The sequence below is a fragment of the Oryctolagus cuniculus genome, chromosome 18, assembly GCF_051225735.1.
Source record: "Oryctolagus cuniculus isolate XC-2025 breed Fujian yellow rabbit chromosome 18, ASM5122573v1, whole genome shotgun sequence".
Classification (NCBI taxonomy): domain Eukaryota; kingdom Metazoa; phylum Chordata; class Mammalia; order Lagomorpha; family Leporidae; genus Oryctolagus; species Oryctolagus cuniculus.
Window position 1 is genome coordinate 11,594,740 of NC_142884.1, and position 27,673 is coordinate 11,622,412.

The 27,673-nt window shown below is 60.0% G+C and overlaps 1 protein-coding gene across 1 annotated transcript in view; it reads right to left on the reverse strand.

Annotated features, from left to right (window-relative positions):
• Nucleotides 1-1,540: 1,540 nt before the first annotated feature.
• Nucleotides 1,541-27,673, reverse strand: part of ARHGAP35 (Rho GTPase activating protein 35) — a 116,673-nt gene continuing 90,540 nt past the window's right edge. The window contains exons 4-7 of the mRNA XM_051837363.3: nucleotides 12,495-12,572; nucleotides 11,960-12,091; nucleotides 4,515-4,620; nucleotides 1,541-4,339 (exon numbers count right to left, since the gene is read on the reverse strand). Coding sequence (XP_051693323.1) covers nucleotides 3,982-4,339; nucleotides 4,515-4,620; nucleotides 11,960-12,091; nucleotides 12,495-12,572 — 674 coding nt within the window. The 3' untranslated portion in view covers nucleotides 1,541-3,981. The remainder of the gene's footprint in view (nucleotides 4,340-4,514; nucleotides 4,621-11,959; nucleotides 12,092-12,494; nucleotides 12,573-27,673) is intronic.

The window sequence follows — 27,673 nt, forward strand, 5'->3', positions numbered from 1 at the left end:
TTTTTTTTTGACAGGCAGAGTGGACAGTGAGAGAGAGAGACAGAGAGAAAGGTCTTCCTTTTGCCGTTGGTTCACTCTCCAATGGCTGCCGCGGCCAGCGCTGCACCGATCCGAAGCCAGGAGCCAGGTGCTTCTCCTGGTCTCCCATGGGGTGCAGGGCCCAAGCACTTGGGCCATCCTCCACTGCACTCCCGGGCCACAGCAGAGAGCTGGCCTGGAAGAGGGGCAACCGGGACAGAATCCGGCGCCCCGACCGGGACTAGAACCCGGTGTGCCGGCGCCGCAAGGCGGAGGATTAGCCTAGTGAGCCGCGGCGCCGGCCTATCTAGCAAGTTTAAAAAACAAGCAACGTGTGGGGCCGTCGCTGTGGTGTAGCCAGTGAAACTGGTGGCCTGCAGCACCGGCATCCCACATGGGTGCTGGTTCGAGTCCCGGCTGCACCACTTCCACTCCAGCTCCCGTGGCCTGGGAAAAGCATCGGGAGATGGCCCAAGTGCTTGGGTCCCTGCACCCGCGTGGGAGACCTGGATGAAGTTCCTAGCCCCTGGCTTCATTCTGGCCACTTGGGGAGTGAACCAATGGATGGATGCTCTCTCTCTTTGGGACTCTTTCAAATAACCAGTCTTTTTAAAAATCAAGAGATGTGAAGTGATTTGGAGGTTTTCATAAATGCCCACAGCAGCTGAGGGAGAGGTGCGTGGGATCCCATGGGGACTGTGGCGGGGGGAAGGAGGGCGGGCATGGGGGCACTGGCTGGGACCCCACTTGGGTGCCAAGTTGAGTCCTGGACCTGCTCCCAACTCCAGCTTCCTGCTAATGGGAGGCAGCAGGTGATGGCTTAAGTCCCTGCCACCCACGTGGGAGATGTAGATTGAATTCTGGGATCCTGACTTTTGCCTGGCCCAGCCCTGGCTGTCGCCTGCATTTGGGGAGTGAACTGGCAGATGGAAAATTTGTTTCTCTCTCTGCCAGAAGTAACCAACTGCATTCAAAGGGCACTGGACATGGAGGGGCAGCAGACTGGCAGGTGCAGGTGGGGCGAGAGTCCCCCGTGACCGCTGGAAAAGGAACCTTGTACCTGGAATAGTTCCTGCTCCTGCCACACGTTAAGGGTAGATGGGGGTGGGGAAGGAGGTTTAGGGTGTGGGGGACTTAGTGACCAGCTGGGACACGTGTGGAGACGGCTGCAGCTGTCCTTTGGGACAGCAGGCACTCGGAAGCCCAAGGGCGAGGGGGGAGCGGGAGCACAGGTCTCTCTCGGGGCCTGGCGGGGTGTCTCCGGTGGCGAGGCCCCTTCCTGGGTGCTGGTGGACAGATGTGCCCCTTCGTGCCTTCCCTCGTGGCAGCCGGCTCCAGACCTGCCCGGCGCCCTGCTGGCACCACCTCCACTGCCCAGCAGGTGGACTCCAGGGCCAGCAGTGTGGCCTCAGCACTGCCCAGGGGGAGCTGTGATCCCGGCTGCGTGGGTCCATGGGTCATCGCGAGAGGGCGAGCAGCAGGCGGGGGCTGGGGGCCAAGGGCCCCCTTCATCTCTCTCCGCTTTGGTTTTTTACAAGATTGATTTATTAACTATACATATCACATAAGGCCTTTTCAGTTTTTACACCATTCCCATTGAGACAAGTACAATACTTTGTAGCAAATACATGATTTTAAAAAACAAAACCAAACAAAAACACCTCTGTCCGAGATGCTTCAGCCGTGGAGGCTGACCATGCACTACCGGGGCCGGGGCTGGGGCCCTGTTCCCGGCCGCCGCTCCCGACGCCGGCTGCGGGTCCCACGGAACCCAGGCGTGCCGCCCACAGCCACACCTCCACTGCAGAACAGGACGGGGCACGCAGCCAGACTACCAACACATCTCAACACCGTGGATAAGTTCTTGTTCTTCTCAGGAAACTCAAAATATTTGTTAATTCAACATATATAAAGATCATTTAACATGTGAAAATACAAGTACCAGAAAAATAAGCCGCAGCAGCGCTGGTCCAAATTTTCCAACACATTTTATTCCCATACGAGTCCGAGACATTTCCTTTTTTAAAAATGTACACAGGGAACAGGATTCTCTTTTATGCAAGCAATAACTTACGCCCTGTCCTGACCACACACGAACACAGTGGCTGCTGGGGGTCTGATGAGGGGGCCGCTGGCCTCGGTCTCCCTCCCAGCCCCTTCTCACCAGGGAGCTGCACCTGTGTCGCCCTCTGTCTCCTGGTCACTGGGGCAAAACCAGCCACTACAGCGAGAAGGAACTCAGTGATGGACAGCCGGTGGGCCAGCCTGTGTGGTACCCAGTGTGGACACAGCAGCAATCCCCAGTGAGGTCGCGAGCCGCCCATCCTCTCTGTGACCAATGTTCCCACTCTTGTGGCATCCCCGGCCGCGGCCATGAGGCTCACCGTGGAAGCCAGCAGCAGGCTCGACCCCTGGTGACAGCGAGCACTGTCTGGCTGGGCCAGGGCCAGGGCCAGGGCCAGCCACAGGCAGTGCCGACTCAGGGCTGTGGTGGCCTCCCGCCCCAGCCGCAGCCGCACAAAGCGGGCAGGACAAACAGAAACAAGAGGGGCCTCCGCGCACCAGGCTCTCGGGTCCCTGCAAGCCGGAGCTGAGCTGGGCTGGCGGGCAGGCGGCCTCCGGAGGGGGCTCCGGAACCCTGCAAGGGAAGGGGACGAAGCACAGGTGTCCCGCACCCCTCCCCAGCCCCTGCACCCGAGAAACCACCGGCAGCAGCACAGAGGGCACAGCCTGGGGCAGGGCCATGGCGCTGTGGGGGGGGGGGCGGGGGGGCTCCTCCGCGCCTGCTCGGGGCGGCGCCCTTGCTTCCTTGAAGAGCTGACTGCACCGGCAGGACAGAGAGGCATTTCCCGGCCGCCCCGGCCCGGCCCGCCCCTGCAGCCAGCCCCGCCCGGAGGGGCGGACGCAGGACAAGGATGCGCACGGCGCCGTGTCTCAGAGGCTGACCTACTGTTCCCGAGCACCACGTTTTGCCACCAGCGGCGAAGACAGGGAGACAGGCAGCTCGCAGCGGCTCGGGAGCAGAGGGAGCGCGTGGGGGCCTGGCCCCCGCCCAGCCGGAGCAGACCACAGACGCAGACTTAAAGTGCAACAGGCTGCGGCCCTCCACCCTCCCGAGGGTACCTTAGCGCCCAGCCCCCACATGGAGCAGCCCGCAGCGCTGCAGTGCTGGGCCAGCTCGCCCCGCTGGCCCCAGGGCCGCCCCCATCCCTGCTCCCCAGGTGGCCCCCAGGGCTTGGGTGAAAGGACCCCATTCTACACCACGCGTGAGCACCGGCAGCCCTCGTGTGCACACGCGCACACACCAGAAACGCACGCTTCCAAGTAGTGTTCCCATAGCTACGTAGTGTCAGGCGCCCTCCCCCGCTCACACCGCCTGGGGAAGGGGCCCCCAGACCAGCGCCGCCCCCGCGGAGGGGCCGGATTCTGAGGTCCGGGGTTTCTTCTTTTTTTTCCTCTTAGCGATGGGCAGGGCTGCCCGTCTCTTCCAGTGTCCCGCCGTTCTGGGCGTCTCTTGGAGCCGGCGCGGTGGGCTGCGGGAGGGGTGGGAGGGCGCGCGCAACCTCCGGCTCTCCTCCTGCAGGGCAGGGGCCCAGCATGTACCTCGGGGTGGCGGGACCCCCGCCGCAGGGCTGTGCGCAGACGCGGAGGGTGGAGAGAGGGCAGGGTGGACGGGAAGTGTTCTCTTCAGGGAGGCCTCGGGTCAGGGCCAGCACCCCACCCCTCTCCGCAGAGGCGCAGGTGCGGGGGAGGCCTCACAGGGTCCAGGTCCAGCGGCTGCGCTCACGGCCGCTGCCAGCAGTCAGCCCCAGGTCTGCAGCGCCGGGCTGCGGGGTCTGGAGGAGACGGGGTGGGCCACGCGGCCCTGGCCCTGCCCCAGCCGACCTGGCTTTGTTCAAGGCCGGATGCCAGCTCCATCCGGGAGAAGTCCGCTTCTGCGGTGCCCCAGCCCCGGCAGGCAGCTCACAGCGTGTGTTCCGCTTGGAGCTGGGAGGTGAGCAGCGGCTGCATCGGGGACTGCGGGGTGGGTGGCGGGGACTGGGGGGGTGACGGCTGGCTCGTGACGGGCGTGGAGGTGAGGAAGGGGACGGCCGGCGCGGCGGCCGAGGGGGAGCTGGGCAGGGCCCCGGGGGGCTCGCTGATGGGCCGGTTGTAGAAGAAGAAGGGGCACTGCTGGATGAAGAGCTCCATGATTGTCTGGTAGGTGCGCGTGGCCGTGAGCGCGTCCATGGTGCTGAAGTCGGGCCGCATCAGCGTGGGCCAGAAGCAGATGGACAGGTTCTCGCTGGTCATGAGGTTCACCTTGTTGTTGTGGCTCACCCTGCGGGCACAGCAGACGCCGGTGAGGGCGGAGCGCCCCGGCCCCGCCCCCCGGCGCGGCTCCTCCCACCAAGAGGGGTCGCGCAGACAGAAGCAGGGCGGGGCCCTGGTGGGAGCGCGGACCAGGCCCGACAGCGCACGCTCCGTCTCCGCTCCGTCTCCGGCCAGCGACCTACCTGTTGAGGTGGGAGATGACGTACTTGAAGACCTCGTGGTTCTCCTTTGGGAATTTCTTCAGCACCTCCTTGAGGGCGTGCAGCTTCTGCTCCCGGTCGTTGATTTCTGAGGAGAGACATTCATGGCTGAGTCGGGGGGGGGGGGGGCGGGGGGGGTGTTCTGGGCGCAGAGCAGGTACCAGGCAGCACAGGGTGGGGCTGGCGGTCAGCTCGGGGCTCACACAGGCCAGCCTGCTCTTCCCCAGAGCTGGTACACCTGGGGCGGCATGGGCCGAGGAGCCAGGCCGACCTCTGTACCCCGGGCCTGCTGAAGGGCAGCACTCTGTGTGTGCCTGGGGCTTCCTGGCCCCGCCCAAGACGGAGCCGTCCAGAGATGCCGCCATAAAGAAGCCCACTGTCCCACCGGCTGCTCCTCCAGTTGCCCCTGGAGACGGGCATCCTGCCGCAGGAGCCGCCTGCTTCCTGGCCGGACAAGCGAGCACTGCACAGCCACCCACACACCACGCACAGGGACCCGCACGAGGCCAGGACTCTGCCCCTGCCGGCACACAGGGGGCCACCGTGGGAGCAGCGGGTGGGTTCTGGGGCAGCTCTCAGTGGGGACACTGGACCCATCAGGGGTTCCTGAGCTTCTGAGGGAAGCAGCACCCAATCTCCCCGGGTCTAGCTCAGGGAGCCCCCTCGGCCCGAGGCAGGGAGGAGCACTCTGGGGTCCTGGCTTGTCTCGGAGGGCCTGGCCTGCTTTGGTTGCTGGGAACCGAAGTGTGTCTCGAGGGCGGGGAAAAGCAGCAGGAGGCTCAAGGGAAGGAGGATTGGTGGCCATGCAGTGCGGCCAGTGCGGCAAGGATGGGGTGGGGTGGGGTGGGGTGGGGTGGCGGGGGCAGCTGCCAGGGCTCCTCACTGCTCCGGGGGCACAGGCTGCCTCTGACAGGGGTTCGGGGCTCCCTGCCTGTGTCGCATCCGTGGGGAGCCTGGAGGGACGCAGTGGGGGAGCTGCCCGAGGAGTGCGGTGGTCCTGGGCACGGATCTGACCCCAACACCAAGCAGCTGTGTGACCCTGGGCCCCTGCCGGCTGACAGCGGCTCCTCCTCGGGGCACCCCAGGCAGACCTGCAGGACCCGGAGCGGGGGCGGCTGCAAAGATGGTAGGGATGGAGCCCGGGGCGCTCCTGGTGGTGCACAAGCATGGAGCCCGGTGCATTTTGGGGTCCGAGAGTGTGGGTGAGTCATATCGACTCTTAGACGCCAGCACCCACATCATAGCGCCAGTTCAGGTCCCGGCCACTCCGCTTCCCATCCGGCTCCCTGCTGCTGCGCCTAGAGGGCAGTGGGAGATGCCCAGGGACTTGGGCCCCTGCCACTCATGTGGGAGATCTGGCTGGATTTCCTGGCTCCTGCCTTGGGGCTGGCCCAGCCCTAACTGTTGTGGCCATCTGGGGAGTGATCCAGCGCATGGAAAACCTGTCACTCCACATAAGTAATCAAAATAAGAAATAAATCTTTCCTAAAGTTGTACTAATGAAGAGCATTAAGTGTGTATTCCTTAGATAAAAGTTTCTTTGGGGGAAAATATTTAAAAAAAAGGAAATAAATTTTTTAAAGGTCTTCTTCATTTGAGAGGTAGTTACTGACAGTGAGAGAGACATAGAGGTCTTCCTCCTGCTGGTTCACTCCCCAACTGGCTGCTATGGCCGGCGCTGCACCAATCTGAAGCCAGGAGCCAGGAGCTTCTTCCTGGTCTCCCACGTAGGTGCAGGGGCCCAAGCACCTGGGCCATCTTTTACTGCTTTCCCAGACCACAGCAGAGAGCTGGATCGGAAGAGGAACAGCTGGGACTAGAACTGGCGCCCACATGGGATGTTGGCGCTGCAGGCGGAGGATTAACCTACTGGGCCACGGCGCCAGCCCTGGAAATAAATCTTAAAGTTTTATTTTCATCTACTTGAAAGGGGGAGAGAGTGAAAGAGTGAAAGAGTGAAAGAGTGAGAGAGAGAGAGAGAGAGAGATACCTTTCATCTATGTGTTCACTCCCCAAGTGCCCTTACACAGCCAGGGGCTCCCATCTGAGTCCCCATGTGGGTGCAGGGGCCCAAGGACTCAGGATGCCATCTGTGGCCTTCCAGGGCACATGGCAGGAAGCTGGACTGCACCATCCCTCCAGTATGGGCCGCGGGGGTGGAGCTTCACTCCCTCTGAACACAGGACCCGTGTCGAGGGCTCGACCTCGAGCACACATGCCTCCAGGAGAGCCGAGCCTTAGAGCCCGGTGCCATTCCCGTTCGCTGAAACACAGTCGGGAGAACACGCGGGAAGCACGCGTGTGGCTCAAAGCCTCCCTCAGGCATCACGCCCGGCTCCCAGGGCACGCCCAGCACAGGTGTCTGTAGGGCAGGCACGACCCAAACGCAGCTGTGTGTCCTTGAATTAGGCGCTTGACGGCACGGTGCGGTGGCACCCCTGCCTAAGAGCAGTCTCACTTGCACCCCTCCCCGACTGCTGGCTGCAGGCAGGAAAGGGGCCGGCAAAGCCGCTGTCCGCTTCTCTCTGCTTCCTGTGGGGTGAGGGTTACTGAGCCTGCCTGGATAATGACAGGTCACAGGGCATTGTCAGAAATCTCCCAGGGCCAGCACTGTGGTATTGCGGGTAAAGCCGCCACCTGCAGTGCCGGCATCCCATATGGGCGCTGGTTCAAGTCCCGGCTGCTCCACTTCCGATCCAGCTCTCTGCTGTGGCCTGGGGAGGCAGTAGAAGATGGCCCAGGTCCTTGGGCCCCTGTACCCCGTGTGGGAGACCCAGAGGAAGCTCCTGGCTCCTGGCTTTGGACCGTACAGCTCCAGCTGTCGTAGCCAATTGGGGAGTGAACTAGCAGATGGAAGACACCACTCTCTCTCTCTCTCCTCTCTCTGTGTAACTCTGACTTTCAAATAAACAGATAAATCTTAAAAAAAAAAAAAAAAAAAAAAGTCTCCTTGGGGCAGGCATTCGGCACGGCACTTAGGACGCAGCCTGGCAGGTCTGTGTCCCCATCGGAGACCCTGGGTCCAGCTCCCTACTAATGCCCCTGGGAAGGCCGCAGACAGCAGATGATGGCCCAAGTACTTGGGACCCTCACCCACGTGGGAGACCTGGATGGAGTTCTTGACTCCTGGCTTGGGCCTGGTCCAGCCCTGGTTGCCACGGGCATTTGGGGAGTGAACCAGTGTGTAGATCTCTTGCTCTCTTTCTCTTTCAAATAAATTAATTAAAAAACAAATAGAAAGAAAGGCTTCTCCGCCTCCCCCTGCGCAGCTCTCAGCCAGTGCCCTCTCCCTCCCCCAGGCTGCCCGGCCCAGGCGCTCAGGGGGACAGCAAGGAGGGGGCTGGGTTCCTCAAGCAAAGCCGGGCCCTGTGCTGCAGCCTGCGGCAGGCCCGTCCCGGTGAGCGGTCACTTCAGGCCCCACGGCCCTCTCCTCCAGGCTCAGGTGGCGGCTCTGGCACACAGGAGATGTCCGGGTGAGGCCCGGCTGTGGGAGGGACGGGCCCACTGCTGTTCCTGTGCGCACGGCAGGGCCACACTCTCCCGAGTGCTGGGTGCGGCTGGCGAGGGCCACGGTGGGTGGGCCTCAGCCAGCCTCCCCTGGTGCCCTGGTGCCACGCAGCTCCTCTGAAAGGAAACAGCCGGGGGCCTGCAGGGCGCTGTTCTCTCCAGCTAAGCATGCAGCGACATCGTACTTCTGAACCCAAGGGCAGTCAACTGAGACAGCAAGTCCAGGAGAGGCGTTTTGGGCCAAGTGGACCAAGACAGTCTGGGCGCAGACCAGGCAGTTTAGAGGAACTGAGCCCCCAGGAACTCGGGAAGCAGAGAGGGGGAAGCCAGAGGCCACGCAGAGACCGGCCCTCTGCAGTTCTCACAGCACACACAAACCAGGGCATCAAAGCGAACACCAGCCCGCGGCTGCACCGAGGGACAGAGCAACGCAGATCCCGAGGTCTGCCGGGCCACTCTGCTCGCTGTCCTCGGCAGCCAGGCCACACCCCCGGGCTTGAATCTGCTACTGGACTGCACCCCTGGACCACAAGGAAAGCAAAGGCCAGGCTCCCAGCCAGGAGCTCACTCTGCGGGCTGGGAATGGGTTATTCAGGCTGTCCTGCTCCTGAGGCATGACCTTGGGACAACCATGACCTTGGGACAACCTGCTGCTTGTCTCGTGCCCCACCAGACCGGGGCAGGGCTGGGTACTGTCTGTCCACTGCCATCTGTCCCAGTGCACCCAGGGCCTGGCAGGGGTTGGGGACAGCCATCGGGACAGACATGAGGAAGGCGGGGCCCACGGTCAGCAGCACCACGGGCAGTGCCATGTGACCTGCAGCCCAGAGCGCAGCAAGGCCCGACTGCACGGCGACCTTGGCAGTCAGTCATCAATCATCTCCAGCAAAGTCGTGTCCTTGCCACATGGGAACAAAGACGAGCCAGTGCTCCGACCCAGTTTGGGGCCCCAGGTCCCTCTGACGTCTGATGGAAACCACTGGTCTTCCCAGCCCCAAGAGACCGGATCCTGCGAGCAGCTATGAGGGCGTCCCGAGGGCCCTGCAGGCAGAGAGCCTCGAGGTGGAGTTGGCGCTGGTCTGGTGGGAGCGGCTGCCCAGAGACTGCAGACAGGCAGCGGGGAGGCTGTGCAGAGAGCAAAGGACAGGCAGCCACTGCGGGAGGAGAGAGCAAGTCTTCTCTCCCTGTGGGGGGCCGCGGCCCAGCTGCCTCCCCCAGGAAGCCTTCTCCCTGCCTCCCTGCAGATGTGTGAACACGCCCAGCTCAGCTTGCATGCCATCCCAGTGGACCCCCACGGAGGGCGGGGACTCCAGCCCTAGCTTGCCACTCAGTGTGACCCCGGGACAGCGGGTCGCCTCTGAGAGCCCGTTTTCCTCTCTCCAAAACGGAGCTGTGACACTATACCCCTTAAGAGTGACTGTGGGCCGGCGCCGCGGCTCACTAGGCTAATCCTCCACCTAGCGGTGCCGGCACCCCGGGTTCTAGTCCCGGTCGGGGTGCCGGATTCTGTCCCGGTTGCCCCTCTTCCAGGCCAGCTCTCTGCTGTGGCCAGGGAGTGCAGTGGAGGATGGCCCAAGTGCTTGGGCCCTGCACCCCATGGGAGACCAGGAGAAGCACCTGGCTCCTGGCTTCGGATCGGTGCAGCGCTGGCCGTGGCGGCCATTTGAGGGGTGAACCAATGGAAGGAAGACCTTTCTCTCTCTCTCTCTCTCTCACTATCTAGCTATGCCTTAAAAAAAAAAAAAAAAAGAGTTACTGTGAGGGGGCCAGAGCTCTGGTGTAGTGGGTAAAGCCGCCACCTGCAGTGCCTGCATCCCATATGGGCGCTGGTTCGAGTCCCAGCTGCTCCACTTCTGATCCAGCTCTCTGCTGTGTCCTGGGAAAGCAGTAGAAGATGGCCCAAGTCCTTGGGCCCCTGCACCCACGTGGGAGACCCAGAAGAAGCTCCTGGCTCCTGGCTTTGGATCGGCGCAGCTCTGGCCATTTGGGGAGTGAACCAGAGGATGGAAGACCCCCCGCTTCTGCCTCTCTGTAACTCTGCCTTTCAAATAAATAGATAAATCTTTAACAACACAACAACAACAACAACAAAGAGTTACTGTGAGAACTACAGAGGCCGACCTGTGACACGAGATGGCTGGCAGAACAGCCAGGCCAGGCCCAGCGCTGGCGCACACTCAGCGGCTGTTCCCCTCTGCACCTCCCCGCGGTCATGGGGTGAGAGGGACAGGAGAACCACCAGTGACTGACCACAAGTATCCATCTGTGGGCCATTTCTGGCAACACTGAATCTCGTGAGTTGTGGGATTAACAAGCCGTGTGGCGGAGACACTGGGGCCTCTCGTGGTGGTCAGACGCTCTGAGAGATGACGCCCCCAGCCAGGGGCCTGGGGCACGGCCATCTTCACTCTGTGATGTCCCTGAACACTAACTTTGCCCTGCCAGGCCCAGCACTGGTCTCAGGTCAGTGAGACACGCCCCCTTCCCGGCCAGGTTCAAGACAAGGAAGGAGCCCAGGCTGACAGCGCGGGGCACGGGAAATGCGTGATGGGAAGAGGAAGGACACCTCCGCCCTTCTGCAGGCTGCAGCGGCCCCGGGCCGTGGCAGCGGAGGAAGCCCCGCGGAAGGGCAGCGGGTTCCCTATCAGCAGCACCTCCCTCATCTGTCCCCTCCAAACCCAAAAAGGTGTGGTGTCAGCAGCTCCTGCACAAACAATGGGATCGGTCAGGTGCGAGGACGCCACAGACCTCTAGATGGCGCCAAGTGGACAAAGCAGACAGGAACCTGCAGCCGGCTGGTACCGCGCACACCTTCCCCTCTTGCCTTCCGCACCGAGCTCCAGCGAGAGCTCCTGCGCTCTGCAGCTGGGAGAAGCCCTCTCCGGGTGGTAGCAGGGCAGCAGCCCTGCCACCCGACCTCAGAGGGCAGTCCCAGCACCACATGCTCCCACCCGGGCCCTGGTGGGCTCAGACGTTAGGGGCTGTGGACACAGTGTGGGCAGAGAAAGGCGAAGGCGGCGCCCGTGTGGAGGAGACAAGCATCACAGGAAACGCGAAACCCGGGGCCTCGGCAGGCTCCACCGTGCCTCTCAGAGCTCGCACGCGGAGCCGCCCTGGGGTTCACGGCGCTGCTGGGGACTCCCTCTCCCAGCGGGGCCCTGGGCCTGGGGAGCAGCTTCCTTCCCTCTGCCTTACCCTCGGGCGCAGTGTCGGTCTTGGCCCATCAGAGGTGCCAAGCAGGGCGACTGCCCTTGGCTAAAAGGAGCAAATGCCATGCAGAGCGGCGCTCCGAGAGGCGAGGCCGCGTGTGGCAGCACACAAAATCCAGGGAAAGGCTGTCTGGTGAGGCCACACGCCTCTAGGTGGACAGACACCTCCGGGAGGCGGCCAGCGGGGACAGCTGGTGGGGCAGGGGAGACGGCACCCACAAGTGCTGATGTGCAGCGGCACCAAGCGACCCTTTGGCCGGTGCCACCTGGCTGTGCTCTCCCTCCAGAGCTGGCCTGGGGCAGGGCACTGCTACCTTCCCGTGCCCGAGGTGGGAGAGCGGCGCAGGCAGCCTGGAAAGCGTAACCTGCTGCTAAGGAGGCCTTTCTTCCATGGCCCCGCCCCCAGACTTTCCTCATCTCCTCTCAGCTGCAGGAGGAGGGTGGGGAGCAGGGCAGGGGAGCAGGGGCAGGGGTTCGACCCCAGCCTGGCACCAAAGCGGCGTGCTGGAGGAAGCATCAGACGAACGCTCACAACACGCAGTGGCCGCGCCCGGACTGCAGTGCCCCTGGGGCACCTGCCTAGTTCCCTTCCCTCCGTCTGTCAGCCTCAGCTCCAGGGGCCAGAGTGTCCCTTCCCAGGCACGACCCACTCCTGTGGTGCGACAGCCCACCCCCCACCCCGCCCCACCCAGGGCCAGGCCCAGGACTCACTGTGCGCCTCCACTAGATCGAGCTGCATGCTGTACGGGACCAGGGGGTCCGGCAGCTCTGAGAAGAAGCTCTTCATGGCCCCGGCCACCGTGTTCACTGTGAAGTCTTTCTCTGCCAAGTCCAGGTTGTGGTCTGCAAGGGAGGTGGGAGAGTGAGGCCAGGCAGAAGCAGCAGGAAAACCCAGGGCTTGGGAGATGCCAGAGGAACCTCGAGGAGCCAGGGATGCTGCCCGGGGCTGGCCTGGGGCCTGGGCAGGGGCTCAGGGCTGGCACAGCCTGGAGGATGGGTGCTGCGGAGACTGTCCCCAGCTCCCCGGCCATCCCTTGGGCAGGGCCTCTGGGAGGAAGGCAGCCCTGGCAAAGTGGGCTCAGCACCTCAACCTGACTTGTGTAGCCCAAGCCCAAGATGACGCTCACCCCCGGGCGTGAGTCAGGGAAACTGGGGCCAGTCTTTGAAATGAAGCCTTGCAGGGGTGGGCCTCTGATGCCCCTCCCCTGTGGCAGGGTGAGGCGGGGCCACACGTGCGCTCTCTTACCCTGGTCAAACTGTCTCTGCAGACTCTCCATCTCTGACTTGTTCCCGCTGACCCGGTAGATTCCCTCCGTGCTCAACCCTGCAAGAGACAAGCGCAGGTGTCAGGGCCTCCGGAGAGCAGAGGCAGCGGCAGGTGCCCTGTGGCTCCCTGGAGGGAGCCCTGGGGCCACGCTTCTTCCTGTGACTTCCCCAGCGCCAAAACTCCTCCCTCATTTTTTTTTCACTTGTAGTTTCAAAAGTACTTGTTTGATGGTAGAAATTAAAATGACACCAAAGCATAGCAGCTAAGGAGCACTTCTGTCCACATTCTGATACAGTCTTGAATATTTAATTTTAATGTTAAAAATAGAGATAATTAGGGCCAGCAATGTGGCGTAGTAGGTAAGGCCACTGCCTGAGACGCCAGCATCCCACAGAGGTGCCAGTTTGAGTCCCACTTGCTCCACTTCCAATCCAGCTCCCTGCTCATGGCTTGAGAAAAGCAACAGAGGCTGGCCCAGCTCCGGTTGTTGAGGCCATCTGGGGAGTGAATCAGTGGATGGAAGATCTCTGTCTCTCCCTCTGTAGCTCTGATTTTCAAAATAAATAAATATACTTTTTAGAAAATTGGAGATAGTTATTTTTTTAAAGACTTATTTATTTGAAAAGCAGAGTTACAGAGAGGCAGAGGCAGAGGCAGAGAGAGAGAGAGAGAGAGAGAGAGAACAAGTGAGAGAGGTCTTCTGTCTGCTGGTTCACTCCCCAGATGGCTATACTGGCCGGTGCTGTGCCGATCTGAAGCCTGGAGCCAGGAGCCTCTTCTGGGTCTCCATGAGGGTGCAGGGGCCCAAGGACTTTGGGCCACCTTGTACTGCTTTCCCAGGCCATAGCAGAGAGCTGGATCGGAAGTGGAACAGCCAGGACTGGAACAGGTGCCCATATGAGATGCCGGCACTGCAGGCAGCGGCTTTACCTGCTACGCCACAGCGCCGGGCCCAACAACTTTCTTAAAAAACTTTATTTTAGAGGCTGATATTGTGACACAGTGGGTTGAGCTACCAGCCCCATACAAGAACCTGTCTGAGTCCTGGATGTGCCACTTCTCATCCAGCTCCCTGCTGACGGGGCGGGGAGGCAGCAGATGACGGCCCAAGTGTGGACCCCTGCCACCCATGTGGGAGACCCAGATGGAGTTCCAGGCTCCAGGCTTCAGCCGGGCCAAGCCCTGGCTGTTGTGGCATCTGGGGAGTGAACTGCAGACAGAACACCTCTTTCTCTCTCCTTCTGTCCCTCCTCTCTCTTTCAAAAAGTGGATCTTAAAACAGTGTCTTATCTGCTATGCAAAATGCCTGCCCCTTTTATCACTTTTTAAAAAGATGTTTTGCTGCATCGTCACTCTGAAACTTCTGTGTTCTACACCCGGAGGTGAGGGAAAACAGGAAAGCACCATTGAAGAACCTGGGAGAATGCACGGTGTCGTCGAGTGAAAGACTGACTCCCGAAGCGCACCCCCGGCCCTGCCAGGCAGAGTGGGGTTCAGCACTGCCCGCCGAGTCCGCTCTCCGCAGCTGGAGTCCACTGCGCACCACCAAGATTACAGGCCCACGGGGTGGAGACTCGGAGGAAGCCGGCTCCCTCCTGAACACTGAGCTGCGCTGAGGCTGTGCCCCCATCGCCTCTGGGGACACCAGGGACAGTGTGGGCAGCAGACAGAGGACTGGGCCCTGAAGCCACACAGGCTGCTGAAGGCCCAGTGTCTCAGCAGCCCAGTCACTGGGATCCTACCCTTGGAGGGGCCACCACCAGGTGAAGGAAAAGCAGTCGCCTGGGTTTCCTGGAGCCCCAGATGGGTGGCAGGTGGTGGCCTCTGGAGCACACGGGAGAGAAAGCCACCAATCCCCTGGCTTCGAAGCTGGTACCTGCACCCAGGAGCAGCGGAGTTCACCGAGCGGCCAAGGATGCCCTAGTGTGCAAGGCCCCATGAGGAGCCGCGGGGAACGTGGCTGGGCTCCGTGCTATCTTGGAAGCTCTGCCCCGCCCCTGCCCCGCCCCCGCCGAGTGCTCACTGAGCCCAGAGCTGTCCTGACCCACTCCCCACCTCCTGTTTATGACATCGACGACGACTCTGTTAATTCTGCATCTGGGAGGAGCTCATGAGAAAAACGAGGGTCGGAAAAACGAAGTCCTTGCCCCAGTCCACAGTGAGAAGGGGCAGCGACTGCCTCCTGGCGCACGCTGCTTCACGGTCACCCGCCGCGGCTGCTCCCTCCCCGTCCCTCACCTCAGGTGACAACACGTGCTCACCCAGAGAGTCACCACATCTCAGCAGGCAGGCTCAAGTCTTCACTTCATAGTCTGGAAAAACACTTGCTGTCTAGGTTCTCCTCCCCATCCCCAAATATCAGCCCTCCCCACTGCAAAGACAATGGTGGCTACTGGCGGCCTGCGGAAAGTTCACGGGAAATGGAATTGGCGGGCTGGCACTCGCTGCAGTCGACGCCGCCTGGACGCTCGTGTCCGCGTGCGTGCCTGGGTTCATCCTGGCTCTGCTCCCTGCTGCTCTGCACCCTGGGAGGCAGCAGGTGATGGCTTCAAGTCTCAGGCCCCTGCCACTCACACGGGAGGCTCGGCTTGAGTTCTGGGCACCTGGCTTTGTCCTGACCCAGTCCTGGCTGCTGCAGGCTTTGGGGGAGTCAAACAGTGGATGGGAGATCTCTGTCTGTGTCTTTCAAGTAAAATAAATTAAAAGATAAATTCACTTTGTTACGAAAGTTTTTGAAATTCATACATATGAAATCTTCAAAAAATTAATGAGAAATGCATAATATGAAAAACCGTGTATGGATTTCAATACTTTTTACAGCAAAATAAGCTTTTTTAAAGAAGAACTTTCTTTATTTCAGACAGACAGCCACACACAGAGCTCTTATTTAGTGGTTCACCACCCAAATGCTGGCAGCAGCTGGGGCTAAGCCAGGAGGAGGCAAGCACCTGGCCGGATCCCGATCTGGTCTCCCACATGGGTGGCGAGAACCCAAGGACTTGAGCTGCCCCTGCTGCCTGCTAGGGAATGCATTAGCGGGAAGCTCAGACTCGCACCCAGGCACTCCAGTATGGGATGTGGGTATCCCAAGTGGTTTCCGGGTCACTGCACTAAGTGCTTCTCTTCTAACTCGTTCTTCACGAGCTTTTAGAATCCCTCTCGTACAATGGCAGGGGCTCCGAGTCCTTGGCCGCACAGCGATGTCCCAGTCCCCGACCCGTCTGCGCAGGCCCACTCTGCAGCGCAGAGGTCCGGCAGCTTTGCTTTCGTCTCTGTGGTAGCCCTGGCCTCGGTGTGGACAGCAGTCCTGCCCCGGCCTCAGAGGGCAGAGAACAAGCTGTCCATTCGCTGTCTGGCAGCGAGCAGAGGCGTGGGCTCCGGAGCACCAATCATCCGCCTCCCGTTTCCTGTCACTGGGGTGTATGTTTATTTTACAAAATCTCATTTAAAATAGCAATTCTGCCGCTGTTGTCCACAACACCACGGCATCATTTAGGAAAGGTATCATTTGCTTGGCCGGCACAATTCGTCACAACTACTAATTAGACATCAATGAAAAACAAAACCAAACCCAAGAGCTGACTGCAAACCCCACGGCGGGTGCTGGGGAACAGGTGAGGCAGGCCGCCAGGCAGGGCACGGCAGCTTGTTTGCCAGGGGCCGGGCGGTCGAAGCAGGCCGCGGGCAGAGACGCGCACTCCCAGGGAACACTCCAGGAGACTGGCTCACGCCTGCCAGCAGGAAGCGGGTTCCTCCCAAGCGTGGCTCCCACCCCCTTTTCTAGTCCAGGCTCCAACCCCAAACTCAGTCGTGTCCCTTCCTGCAGAGCTCTTCAAAGACCGACTTCACCGAAGCCTAGCCTCCTTCAAGTCCCTGGTCTCAAATGCCTTCTAGGTGTAAGTTAATTTCTGGGAACAGAACAAGAAAAAGCTCAGCACCACCGCCAAGGGCACCACCTTCAAACCGCCACGTGGCAGTCTTGTCCCCAGCGGCTCTCGGTGACAGCTAGGACAGGATACGGGGTTGCATAAACACCCTCTCAGCCCGTGAAAGAAGCCTTCGCAGCTACAGCTGTCACTCAGCGGCACGGCCAGAGCGCGGGGATTCCCTGCTCATTGGACAACCCGGGACTGCCTGCAGCCTGGCCGCGAGGACAGCGAGTGATGACGCTCACGCGATGAGCACGCGTGTGGCGCACCACGCAGGCGCTCCTCATGCACGTTCCCTCAGCTCTCACAGAGCCCCATTTTACAGATGGGAAGACGGAGGCTAAGGGTCAAGTGACACGCACAGGTCACAAAGCCAGTGACTGCACAGGTGAGATCTGAACCCTGACTCGGGGCCTCTGTGCTCTTCCTCGTATGTTCTCAATCACTATGCTTCAGAGCTCCGGATTTAGCCAGTCTGGGGGCAGCCCCAGCACCTGCATTTCTGACGCATGCCCAGGCAGTGCTGGTGCTGCCGGGTGGAGAGCCCCTCCAAGTGCCGCTCCAGCAGACGGCCCTGGCCTTCAAGGCCACACTGACTCCTGAATTCCAGGCGTTAACAAATCAGGGGGCAATGCACTAGCAAAATAGAAACCAAATCCTTTAGGAACAATGTAATTCCAAAAAGTGTTAAAAATGCTGCTTTTTATCTGTAAGCAGGTCTATGCATGATCATTATACTACCACTTTGAGAGGCAGACAGAGAACTCCTGGTCACTGGTTTACTCCCCAAACGCCCAGGACTCCATCCAGGTCTCCCAGGTAGGTGACAGCAACCCAACGAGGGCGTGCATTCTCAGGCAGCCGGAGTCAAGAATAGAGCCCGGACTCACACCCAGGCACTGGGACGTGGGATGCCCGCCCCTGACGCAGTATCTACCCTTGATGCCAGGCTGTCACAACGTTCATGAAGATCTACGGATGGCAGAGAGCAGCGAGTCTACGGAGCACCGCGTGGCAGGGAGCGCCGCACACAGCTCTCAGGCTTGGGCTTCTCAGAACGACTTGAGGAACAGGCAGGGGACGGCCCGTCAGGGCAAGCCAGGGCAGCCTTCCCCACGGGCTGGGATTGGCACCCTCTGCCCCTTGACCACCCTGGCTCCTTGGCAGGACTGGCACAGGACGGGTGCTCGGCAGGGGCAGGAAGCAAAGGGGAGAACCACCTCTTGGCCAGGACGGGCCCGATTTCCTGAAATGTCCAAACAAGTTCTTGTTCCTGGATCCCCAGAAGCCCTTCCCAGCACCGGTGCTCCTGGCCATAAGTCCTGCCGCAGCCGGGTCAGGCTTTGCCTCTGCTCGCTCACCCCAGGGCCTGGTTCCCCCAAAGTTTCCTTTCTAGCAACAAATCAATACTTCCTCCAAGACAAACCCCGAGACGTGCTTGTTTTCACTTTCTAAATTTAGACAGAAAACCTCAGCACTTTGGTCCTGGTACTCTACAATGCTCCACACCAGACAGGACTCAACTAAAAACAACTTCTGCAGACCTTGCTGGAAGCTCCAGTACCCGCTACACCAGCCCCTTGTCTTTCATAAGGCTAAGTAAGGCTGGCTAGGCCAGGGGCGCTGGGTGCGAGAACCCAGGGAGAGAGGCGAGCTCCCTGGGGCCTCAAGGGCCAAGGGTCCGGAGCGCTGACTTCTCTGGAGGCCAAGTGTCAGCGCTCTACCTAGGGCGCTCCTTCAGCTGTCAGCCTGTGGCACTCGCTCAGCAGGTGGGGGGACAGGGGACAGGACGGTGGGCACTGTGGCGGCAGATGTCAGAGATCCCAGCACAGCACTCAGCGAGCAGCTCTGGCACCAACGCCCTAGGCAACGGCAGGCTGGCCCACGGAGGAGCCCTGACCCCCGCTCCTCTGACCGTGCAACGGAATAAATGCATAAACCATGCAAAGCCCACGGTGCAAGGTCTGCTGCCAGTTTTTCCCTCTGTGCTCGTAACAAGCCCCGGCAGCAGCGCCTGCCTGTAGGCACGGCTTGTTCTGAACTGAGCCAGGGAAGCCGCCTCCGACGGACGCTGGAGAACACGCAGGGCCGTAGTTCTCCTCCTCCTGGGAGGAGCTGAGTGAGTGGGGACACATCACCTCACCTCTCTGAGGCCTGGAATCCTCAAAACCAGGGCAACGGCATCAGTAATGACTGTCAAGACGTGTGACGCTTAAGTGAGTGAGATCACACAAGTGAGCAAGCAGCGGCACAACTGCACGGTGATGACAGAATAATGGCGACAGTGAGCCAGCAGGAACAGCGGCTGGATCTCGGCTGGGGCCTCACCGTGAGCTGCACACTGCACGGCTGCTTGTCAGAGGTCTGTCTTCCCGTGACTCTGAGGCAAATCTAACTTCCACGTATTCTCATTCTGCACACAGTAAAGGAGGTTCAGAGGCTAACCCAGGGCCCAGAGCCCCAGAGCTGCTAAGTGGTGGGGCTGGGATTTTTCTTTTACTTTGTATTTATTTTTTTCATTTTATTTGACAGGCAGAGAGACAGAGAAAGTTCTTCCATCTGCTGGTTCACTCCCCAAACGCCCACAACGGTCAGGGCTGGGCCAGGCCAAAGCCAGGAGGCCGGACCCCCGTCCGAGTCTTCCTTGTGGGTGGCAGGAGCCTCGCAGAGTGTGCAACAGAGGGAAGCTGGACGGGAGACGGAGTAAAGAACTCACACCAGGCACTCTGACGGGGGATGCGTGCGTGCCAATTCGCACCTAACGCGGATGTGCCTCTGGCCACCACCGCCCGGGCTAGCTTCCCATTCCCGTCTCCTTCCAACACCCCATGCTGGATACTTCCCAAAAATGCTGGTGCAGCACGGTTCATGCGGGGGTCCCGGTATCCAGATGCACTCACGTCCCATTCCCACCCCACTCAGTGCTCTCGTCTGTGAACTGGGGGACGGGAGGCCGAGCCCGGGGTACAGAAGGCAGCAGTGGGTCCCCTCGCTCACTCCTCCAGGGAGGTTGCACTGACCGCACGCACGGCTGCAGACTGGCCCGGGGCCTCCCTGCCCCGGGGGTGCTCGGAGTGACTGTGTGCCAGCCCCTGCCACACCCATCAGTGGTCTGCCCTGGTGATTCAACTGGGACCCCTTCTGCCAAGGCCAGGCCTCTCTCCCCACGCTGGAACACACACAAGCGGCACTAAGGCCGCCTGGCCCAGCGTCAGCCCTGCACACAGCAGCGTGGCTCGCACGTTCCCAAGGTCGCCGTCGGCTTGGGCCACGCGCTGCATCAGACAGCTAAGGAGGGAGCTGGGGAGCAGGCGGGGGGACGTCACGTGGCCCTGGCATGTGGCCCATCCTCCCAAGCTGCCCCTGGCTTTCCTGATGTCTCTGAGCCAACCACGAGGCTCTGTGCTCTTCCCGACTTTGAAGAAACCATGCTGGCAGAGCGAACTGCATGCAGGCTGGCCTGGGGTTGGTCTTGTGCCCACTCTGGCGGGAGAGGAGCATGGCCCACCGTCGAGTAAGCAGGCCGGGAACGAGCGCACCGAGCCACAGCAGCTGGGAGACCCTCCTGCCGGGACCGCTGGCGCCCTGGGGGTCTGACGTGTGACCCCGCCAGCACACCCATGTGTGTGCAGCAGCATGGGGCGAGCACAGAGTGACTCTGCAGAGCTGCGGCAGCACCGTGAGGGGGCGCCTGGCTAAACAAAGAGAACGGCAAAGAAACAGCCGTCGGCACACGGGGACCCTCGGGCATCGTGTCCACACACACAGGCGGCTGCCTCTCTGAGCACACAGGGAGGCAGAGGCTAGCTTGGGCTGCCGACTTCCAATGGCCAGAGCCAGGATGTCACACATCGCAGGCCAGAGCCCCTCCTTTCCCGGTGCCTCTTCGCGGAGAACACCTTTCACCGTCAGAAGACCACAGCCTCGGGCCCAGAAGCTGCTCCCAGACCTACCGTCTAGGATAAAACAAACTTCTCAATGTGTGGCCTTAGGGGACTCGGTCACCAGGCTCAAGCCTGCCCCATGCTCCTACCCACTTCACTCCAATCCCCTGCCTTGCAGGGCCTCCCTCGGGGGGCAGTGTCCACGGGCCACCTCGGTCTTTGGTGGTCTAAACACAGCTCCCTCAGAGGCAGCGCGTCAGGGCAGCCACTGCTCGCGTTTGGGCAGTGCGCACCGCACCCTCCCCCGCATGCTGTGAGCTGCGGGCTACCATCACCCTCATCCCTGACCTGCAACCCAAGAGGCTGGGCCACACCACAAACAGCAGAGCTGGGACTGCACGCACACAGCCTATCCCAGAGCTGAGCTGAACCCCACACACTCCAGCCCGGTCGTCTGTATGGCACTGAGCACTCCAGAAGTCACGGTCTAGCTCTGATTATTTGCTTAACGCTGGTGCCCCCGGGAGACTCCAAGTCTGTGTGAGCAGAGAACGGGCTGTGTCTTCTGCCCCCACCCCCCCAGCTGGGGCAGGGCCAGGCACACACAGCGAACCCTAGCACAGGCACTGCAGGCGCTCCTCCTCCCATCGCTGGGGTCTCGGGGTGCCCTTTCCCCAGGAACCTCCTGCCTCGCTTCTCTGCTGACCGCTGGCGAATTCCCTAGTCTGAGAGCCAGCCGCTGGGAGCCCCAGAGAGCTGCACCTCTCCACCAAAGCTGGCTCAGTGCCCCCCCTTTCCACCCAGACCTGTGCTGGGCTCACTGGCTCCGGTGCACGGATCAGGGAAAGCTGGAGATGGGAGTTACTTCGTGCACCTGCCAGGGACTGGGTTTCCAGAGTCAGGGCTGGGCTGAACACCTGCCATCACGCCATGGGCAAATGGCTTCATCTGAAAAATGGGACGGTGTCTGGGCCTGCACCGATTCCATGAACTCCTGCTCACAAAGCACCCAGCACCGAGCTCAGCAGGCGGGCAGCACCTGCCACCACCCTCGGGCCCCATTAGGGCCTTCATGACCTCTGCTTTCTCACAGCGCTAGGAGCACAGCGAGAGGATGAAGCGTGAGACCCATCAGCAAGGCAGCTCAAGGGCTGTGCGTGTGACAGAGGAATGGGCAGAGTGCGAAAGCAAGCAAGATCACAGGGTCTCCCCAGCTAATCAGGTCTGATGGCGCAGGCGGGCTGTCCTTCCACGACACGCTGCTGTCTCTGGCAGGGCAAATCCAGTCCCTCCCCTCTGGGCTGGCTCAGGGCAAGGCCGGCCTGTGGGAACTGTCGGGCACTTGGGCTGCCACCCAGACTATTTCTGTTTTGGACGGAAGGCAGGCCCACTCTGTGAAACAAGCCCTACTCCCTGGCTGCTGGGCCCTCAGGCGGCCTGCCAGGGCACGGGGCCGGAGGAAATCCGCTCGCAGTGCCGAGTCACAAGCTAAATGAACTCCGCTTATCTGGAACAGGCGAGAGCTGGCGAGCTGACTGCAGGCCTCTATGGCCAGGAGGAATTTTTGGAATGCAAGTGACTTGTGCTCAGTTTCCAAGAAGAAACACAGGAGGGTAAGGAGGCATGAGTGCATGGGAGGTGGTAAATAAAACAAGGCAGAGAAAGCCTTTAAGATTACTTGGACTATGGGAAAACAACTTGCTAATAAACCTCAAACAAAGGGGAAAGGAGGGATTAAGTAACAAGAACCCCCATAAAAATCACAGTGGATGAAAACCATAGACCTCATATTTTAGCATTTCGTCACCGATTCAAAGCAACACAAATATGGCAATTTCCCCCACAAGGCCTGTTGGGTATCCACGCCTGCATCTATTACACGGTCACAGGGACAGGCACGAGAATCGGTACTGAAATCAGCAACTTGTCGCAAAGACAGAATTGCAGACCTGGCCTCTTGGATTGCAGGGCAGTCCATGACCGAAGCCAACGGCTCTGGTCCCGCCCACTCCCCGTGCTGGCAGCTCTAGAAAGTGGCCATGATCAATGTGTTTGGGAATGTGGAGGCTTTTTGCAGGGTAAGTATTTCCCAGTTGGGAGGGAATTCGGTAAAATTCTGAGTCTGCGCTTCCGATGCCACCACGTGCAGCTCCAGCAGCCTGAAGCCCAGAACAAAGGGCTGGAATGTGGGCCCTGGCCTTCCTGTTCTGTGGGCTGTGGGTGGCCTCTGCCTCAAGGACTCCAGGATTTCTGCTTCCTCCTGTGAAGGGGGTGGGTGCTATGAGATGAATGTGGTTCTCAGCTCCTGGGAGGGCGCTCTGCGAGGAGGACGCCTCACACGGTGTCCGGCTGTCACTGCTGACCCGAGGCACACAGACCCCGCACCACTGGGCCGTGCTGGATACAGCCTCCTCCCTGAGTGTCCTCGGAAGCCCACGGCGAGGCTGTAGACTGAGGGATCCTGGCGGGGGTGGAAGGAGCAGGGCGGCATAACAGGAAATAGCATTTGTCCTCAGTTCCCTGTAGGGAGCGTCTAACATCCTTGTCATTTCGAGTGACAGGAACACCTCTTGCTACTCATGGCTGATGATCTAATCAGCCATGCCCATGTAATGGAAACTCCATACAACCCCAAACAACAGGGCTGGGCAAGCTTCTGGGGCAGCAAGCTCACTCTCCCATTTGGCTGTCCCTGAGTATGAGTCAGTACACATAACACATAAGAAAGTCTTTTCTCGAATTCTGGGAGTCAGCCCAGCACATCAGCAAACCCAGGGCAGGGGCTGTGGCAGCTGGGTGGCCCCGACACTTGCCCTGGCGTCTGAAGGAGGGGCCACGCCCTGAAGCCTCTGTCAGAACTGAGGCAAACAGCTGCACACCCGGCTAGTGGCAGGGGGCAGAGATGGGGGCTGGGAGGAACAGCACCCCGAGCTGGTGTCCGGAGAGAGATCCTCGCAGGTACTCGGTGTCGGGGAGCAGAGCCCCCAAGCCCGCGACACCGGCCTGTCCTCTGGGCTTCACGGGACGGCTTCGTTGCCAGGAGGGCAATGGCCCTGGGTTCAAACCTCAGCCCCAGCTTTCATCTTCCCGAACCCCATTCTCCTCGGAAACTGGAAAGACTGAAACCTGTCGCAGGTTGCTGCGCTATCAGACTCACGCAAACACGAAGGGCGGGCCTTGGCGGCCGAAGCTGCAAGTGGCACAGCACACGTTACCTCCTCTAGGGCACGCGGAGCAACGAAGGCACCTGCTCAGGCGCCCAGCCACGCTGCCTGCAGACAGGGCGCTGGGCAACCCCACTGAGTGCCGGGGCTCGTGCAGCCTGTCCCAGTCAGTGAGCAAGCAGGGAGCCAGCAGCAGCTTCAGCTGCCCTTTCCTCCGCCATCTTCCTTCAGGGCACCGTCAGAGTCTGCTCTTAGCGAGGAACACTGAACACACATGCACAGTGTTTATTTTAAATACTTAGCAGGGGCCGGTGCTGTGGCACAGCGGGTTAAAGCCCTGGCCTGAAGCGCTGGCATCCCACATGGGCGCCAGCTCAAGACCCAGCTGCTTCTCTTCCAATCCAGCTCTCTGCTGTGGCCTGGGTAAAGCAGAAGATGGCCCAAGTCCTTGGGCCCCTGCACCCCCGTGGGAGGCCCGGAAGAAACTCCTGGCTCAGGATCGGGGCAGCTCCGGCCATTGCGGCCCGCTGGGGAGTAAACCAGCAGATGGAAGAGCCCCCCCGCCCCGCCTCTCCTCTCTGTGTAACTCTGACTTTCAAATAAATACACAAATCTTAAAGAAAATACTTAGCAGCCATTTTCCATTTACTAACTTTCTGAAGGGCAGTTCTAGCACAAATCGGGCTGCAATTCTTTGAAACACGACGCACCCCACCACCATCGAAGTGCCCCCCATACTGGGTGTCCACTTCAGCAGGTGTGTGCCAGGCCCCCTCTGTGGGAAGGAACAAACTGAGAGCCACTGCACTCTGACCCCCCTCACTGAAACACGGTGGGGAGACGGCTAAGATCTTCCCAAAAAAAGGAAACAGCGCTGTGGCTATTCTTGCTGCTGCCGCGTGCGTCTATGCGACCACGGCCTCCCACCTGGGATGGGCACACAGCAGAGCTGACGGCTCTTTATGCGTTATTACTATCAGCATTTTAGAACAGTTTTCTAGAGATGTAATGCACACGCCATACAACTCATCTGCTTAAGAGTACACGACTCAATGGCTTTTTAAAAAATGTTTAGGCTGGCGCCATGGCTCACTAGGCTAATCCTCCGCCTTGCGGCGCCGGCACACCGGGTTCTAGTCCCGGTCGGGGTGCCGGATTCTGTCCCAGTTGCCCCTCTTCCAGGCCAGCTCTCTGCTGTGGCCCGGGAGGGCAGTGGAGGATGGCCCAAGTGCTTGGGCCCTGCACCCCATGGGAGACCAGGAGAAGCACCTGGCTCCTGCCTTCAGATCAGCGCGGTGCGCTGGCCGCGGCGGCCATTGGAGGGTGAACCAATGGCAAAGGAAGACCTTTCTTCCTGTCTCTCTCTCTCACTGTCCACTCTGCCTGTCAAAAAAAAAAAAAAAAAAGTTTAAAAATATTTTCATCTACTTGAAAGGCAGATGGGTGGGGACGGGGGAAGAGACCCTGCGATCTTCCATCCACTGGGTCACTCGTCCGACACCCACAACAGCCAGGGTTCGCTGAGGCTGAAACCAGGAGCCTCTCACTCAACTGGGGTCTCCCGACGTGGGTGGCAGAGGCCCAAGCCCCTGAGCCATCCTGTTGGCTGGCAGAAAACATTAGACAGGAAGCTGGACTGCAAGTGGGATAGAGGTGCCTGAACCAGCACTGTGATGTGGGATGTGGCTATCCCAAGTGGTGGCCAACCTGGTGTGTGCCACCTGCCTGTCCCACAGATTTTTATTAAAGAAAAGTATTGCATTTATTATATTTGAAAGGCAGAGGAGAGAGGGAAGGAGAGGGAGGGGGAGAGAGAGAGACACACAGAGAGAAAGAGTATCTATCTCCTAACCACTGGTTCAATCCACAAGCGCCTACGACAGTCACAGCTGGGCCAGGCGAGTGGCAGGGACCAGGGACCTGCCCGCCGTCTGCTGCCCCCCGGGATGCAGGCCTGCAGGAAGCTGGCGGGCAGCAGAGCTGGAACTCGATCCCAGGCACTCCGGTAAGGGACGTAGGGTCCCAAAGGTGTCTTAACCCCTGACCCCTGTGCCAGACGCCCATCCGGAAGACTTTCCAGCACATTCCATTCGGTTGTGTGACCTTCACTGTCATCAGTTTTACAACACTTTCATCAGTCCAAAAGGAAGCTCTACCTATCTCCCTCCTTGCAGCCCCTGCCAATCTATCATCGACCTTGTTTTACAGACTTGCCTATTCTGGACATTTTTTTTTTTCAAAGATTTATTAATTTATTCTAAAGTCAGAGTTACAGAGAAGAGGGAGAGACAGAGAGAGAGATCTTCCATTAGCTGGATCACTCCCCATAACGGCCATAACAGCCAGCACTAGGTCATGCCAAAGCCAGGAGCCAGGAGCTTCCTCCAGGTCTCCCATGAGGGTAGCAGGGGCTCAAGCACTTGGGCCATCTTCCATTGCTTTCCCAGGCCACTAGCAGGGAGCTGGATTGGAAGTGGAGCAGACGGGACTTGAACCCGTGTCCATATGGCATGCTGGTGTCACAGGCAGCAGCTTTCCTTGCTCCGCCAGCAGGCAGGCCCCTGTTCTGGAGGTTTTGCATCCATGGGATTACACAAGTCAACCTGGTGATTGGCTTATTTCACTTAGCATCGAGTTGTCAAGACTCGTCGACTTCAGAGCATGTCTCAGTCCATCCTTCCTTTCATGAGTGAGTAACAGGCAAGCAGGTGAAATACCACATTTTGTTAGTCCACATTTATCTGCTGGACATTTGAGCTGTTAACACTTTTTGGCTTTTATAAACAAGGTGGTCTCCATTTTATTTTAAATCTTAAATCCTGGGCTGGCGTTGAGGCTCACTTGGTTAATCCTGCGAAGCTGGCATCCCATATGGGCGCCGGGGTCTAGTCCCAGTTGCCCCTCTTCCAGGCCAGCTCTCTGCTGTGGCCTGGGAGTGCAGTGGAGGATGGCCCAGGTGCTTGGGCCCTGCACCCCATGGGAGACCAGGAGAAGCACCTGGCTCCTGGCTTCAGAATGGCACAATGCTGGCCATAGTGGCCATTTGAGGGGTGAACCATCGGAAGGAAGACCTTTCTCTCTGTCTCTCTCTCACTATCTATATCTCTACATGTCAAATAAATAAAAAATAAAAAAAATTCTTAAATCCCTAGGTGACTTACAGGCATCCCCCCACCTAAGAAAGATGCACTTGAATCTGTGGCCAGCCCCCAGCCTCAGCTTCCCATCAGCCCTGCCAGACTGGCTCCCTCCTGCTCCGTGGGCTCCTTCCTTCCAGGCTCATGGAGATCGACCCCGTCTCAAAGCTTCACACACATTTCCTGTTCGCCAGACACTCTCTGCCCCGGCACGGGGAACACAGGGCGTTTGTTCCCACTCAGATGTTGCCCGCTTGCTCCAGTCCTCGCCATTATACACATCCTTCCCTTCTGCCTCTCTGTGCGCACAATCTGCCGCCGCCTCTCTGAATGGAGCTTCTGAGGGACGAGGTCTTTTGAGTGTGTCCACGCCATTCAGTCACTCAGCATCGTTTACGAGGGCCCTGTGTGCCCAGTCCCCCTTCCCTCGTGGAACTTAGGGTCTATTGAGGAAGGGAGACAAGTGGAGTTCAGTGTGCTAAGTGGCCCCGGAGGGAGGCACGGCGCGCGGCAGGCCCGGAGAAGGCCTGTGGAAGGAGCTTGCAGTGGCACGGCAGGGGCGTCGCTGCAGGTGAGAGCCGGACGGCGGCTTAGAGACCTGAGCGCTGTTCTACCCCGCTGTGCGGGGAGCTGCGAGCAAGCGCAGGAAGGAAACAAGAGGCAGGGGGACGCGCGGGGCCCAGGTCCCGGCAGCAGCTCCACCCCACCCTGCAGCGCCACAGAGGTTAAACAGGAGGAGGCCGCCCCGCTGGTTTCAGAATGGTATTCGCAGCAGTGCGGGTAAGGACCTCAAAGGCCCTGAGACCAGACGTAGGAACCCAGTCACTAAGAGGCTGCGAGGGGAAAGCCAAGAAGACCCCGAGAGCCGAAATGCACAGCAGGGCCCGATGCAGGACCCACGTGGGCACCCGAGGCCAAGATCCCAGCAGGGCACAAAGCGCCGGGGCAGACAGAGGGAAGCTGGGGAGGGCCTGAGAACACGTCCCGCTCACTAACCCTGCGAGTCACAGCCTCAGCAGGATCAGGGCCGCTACAGGGCAGATG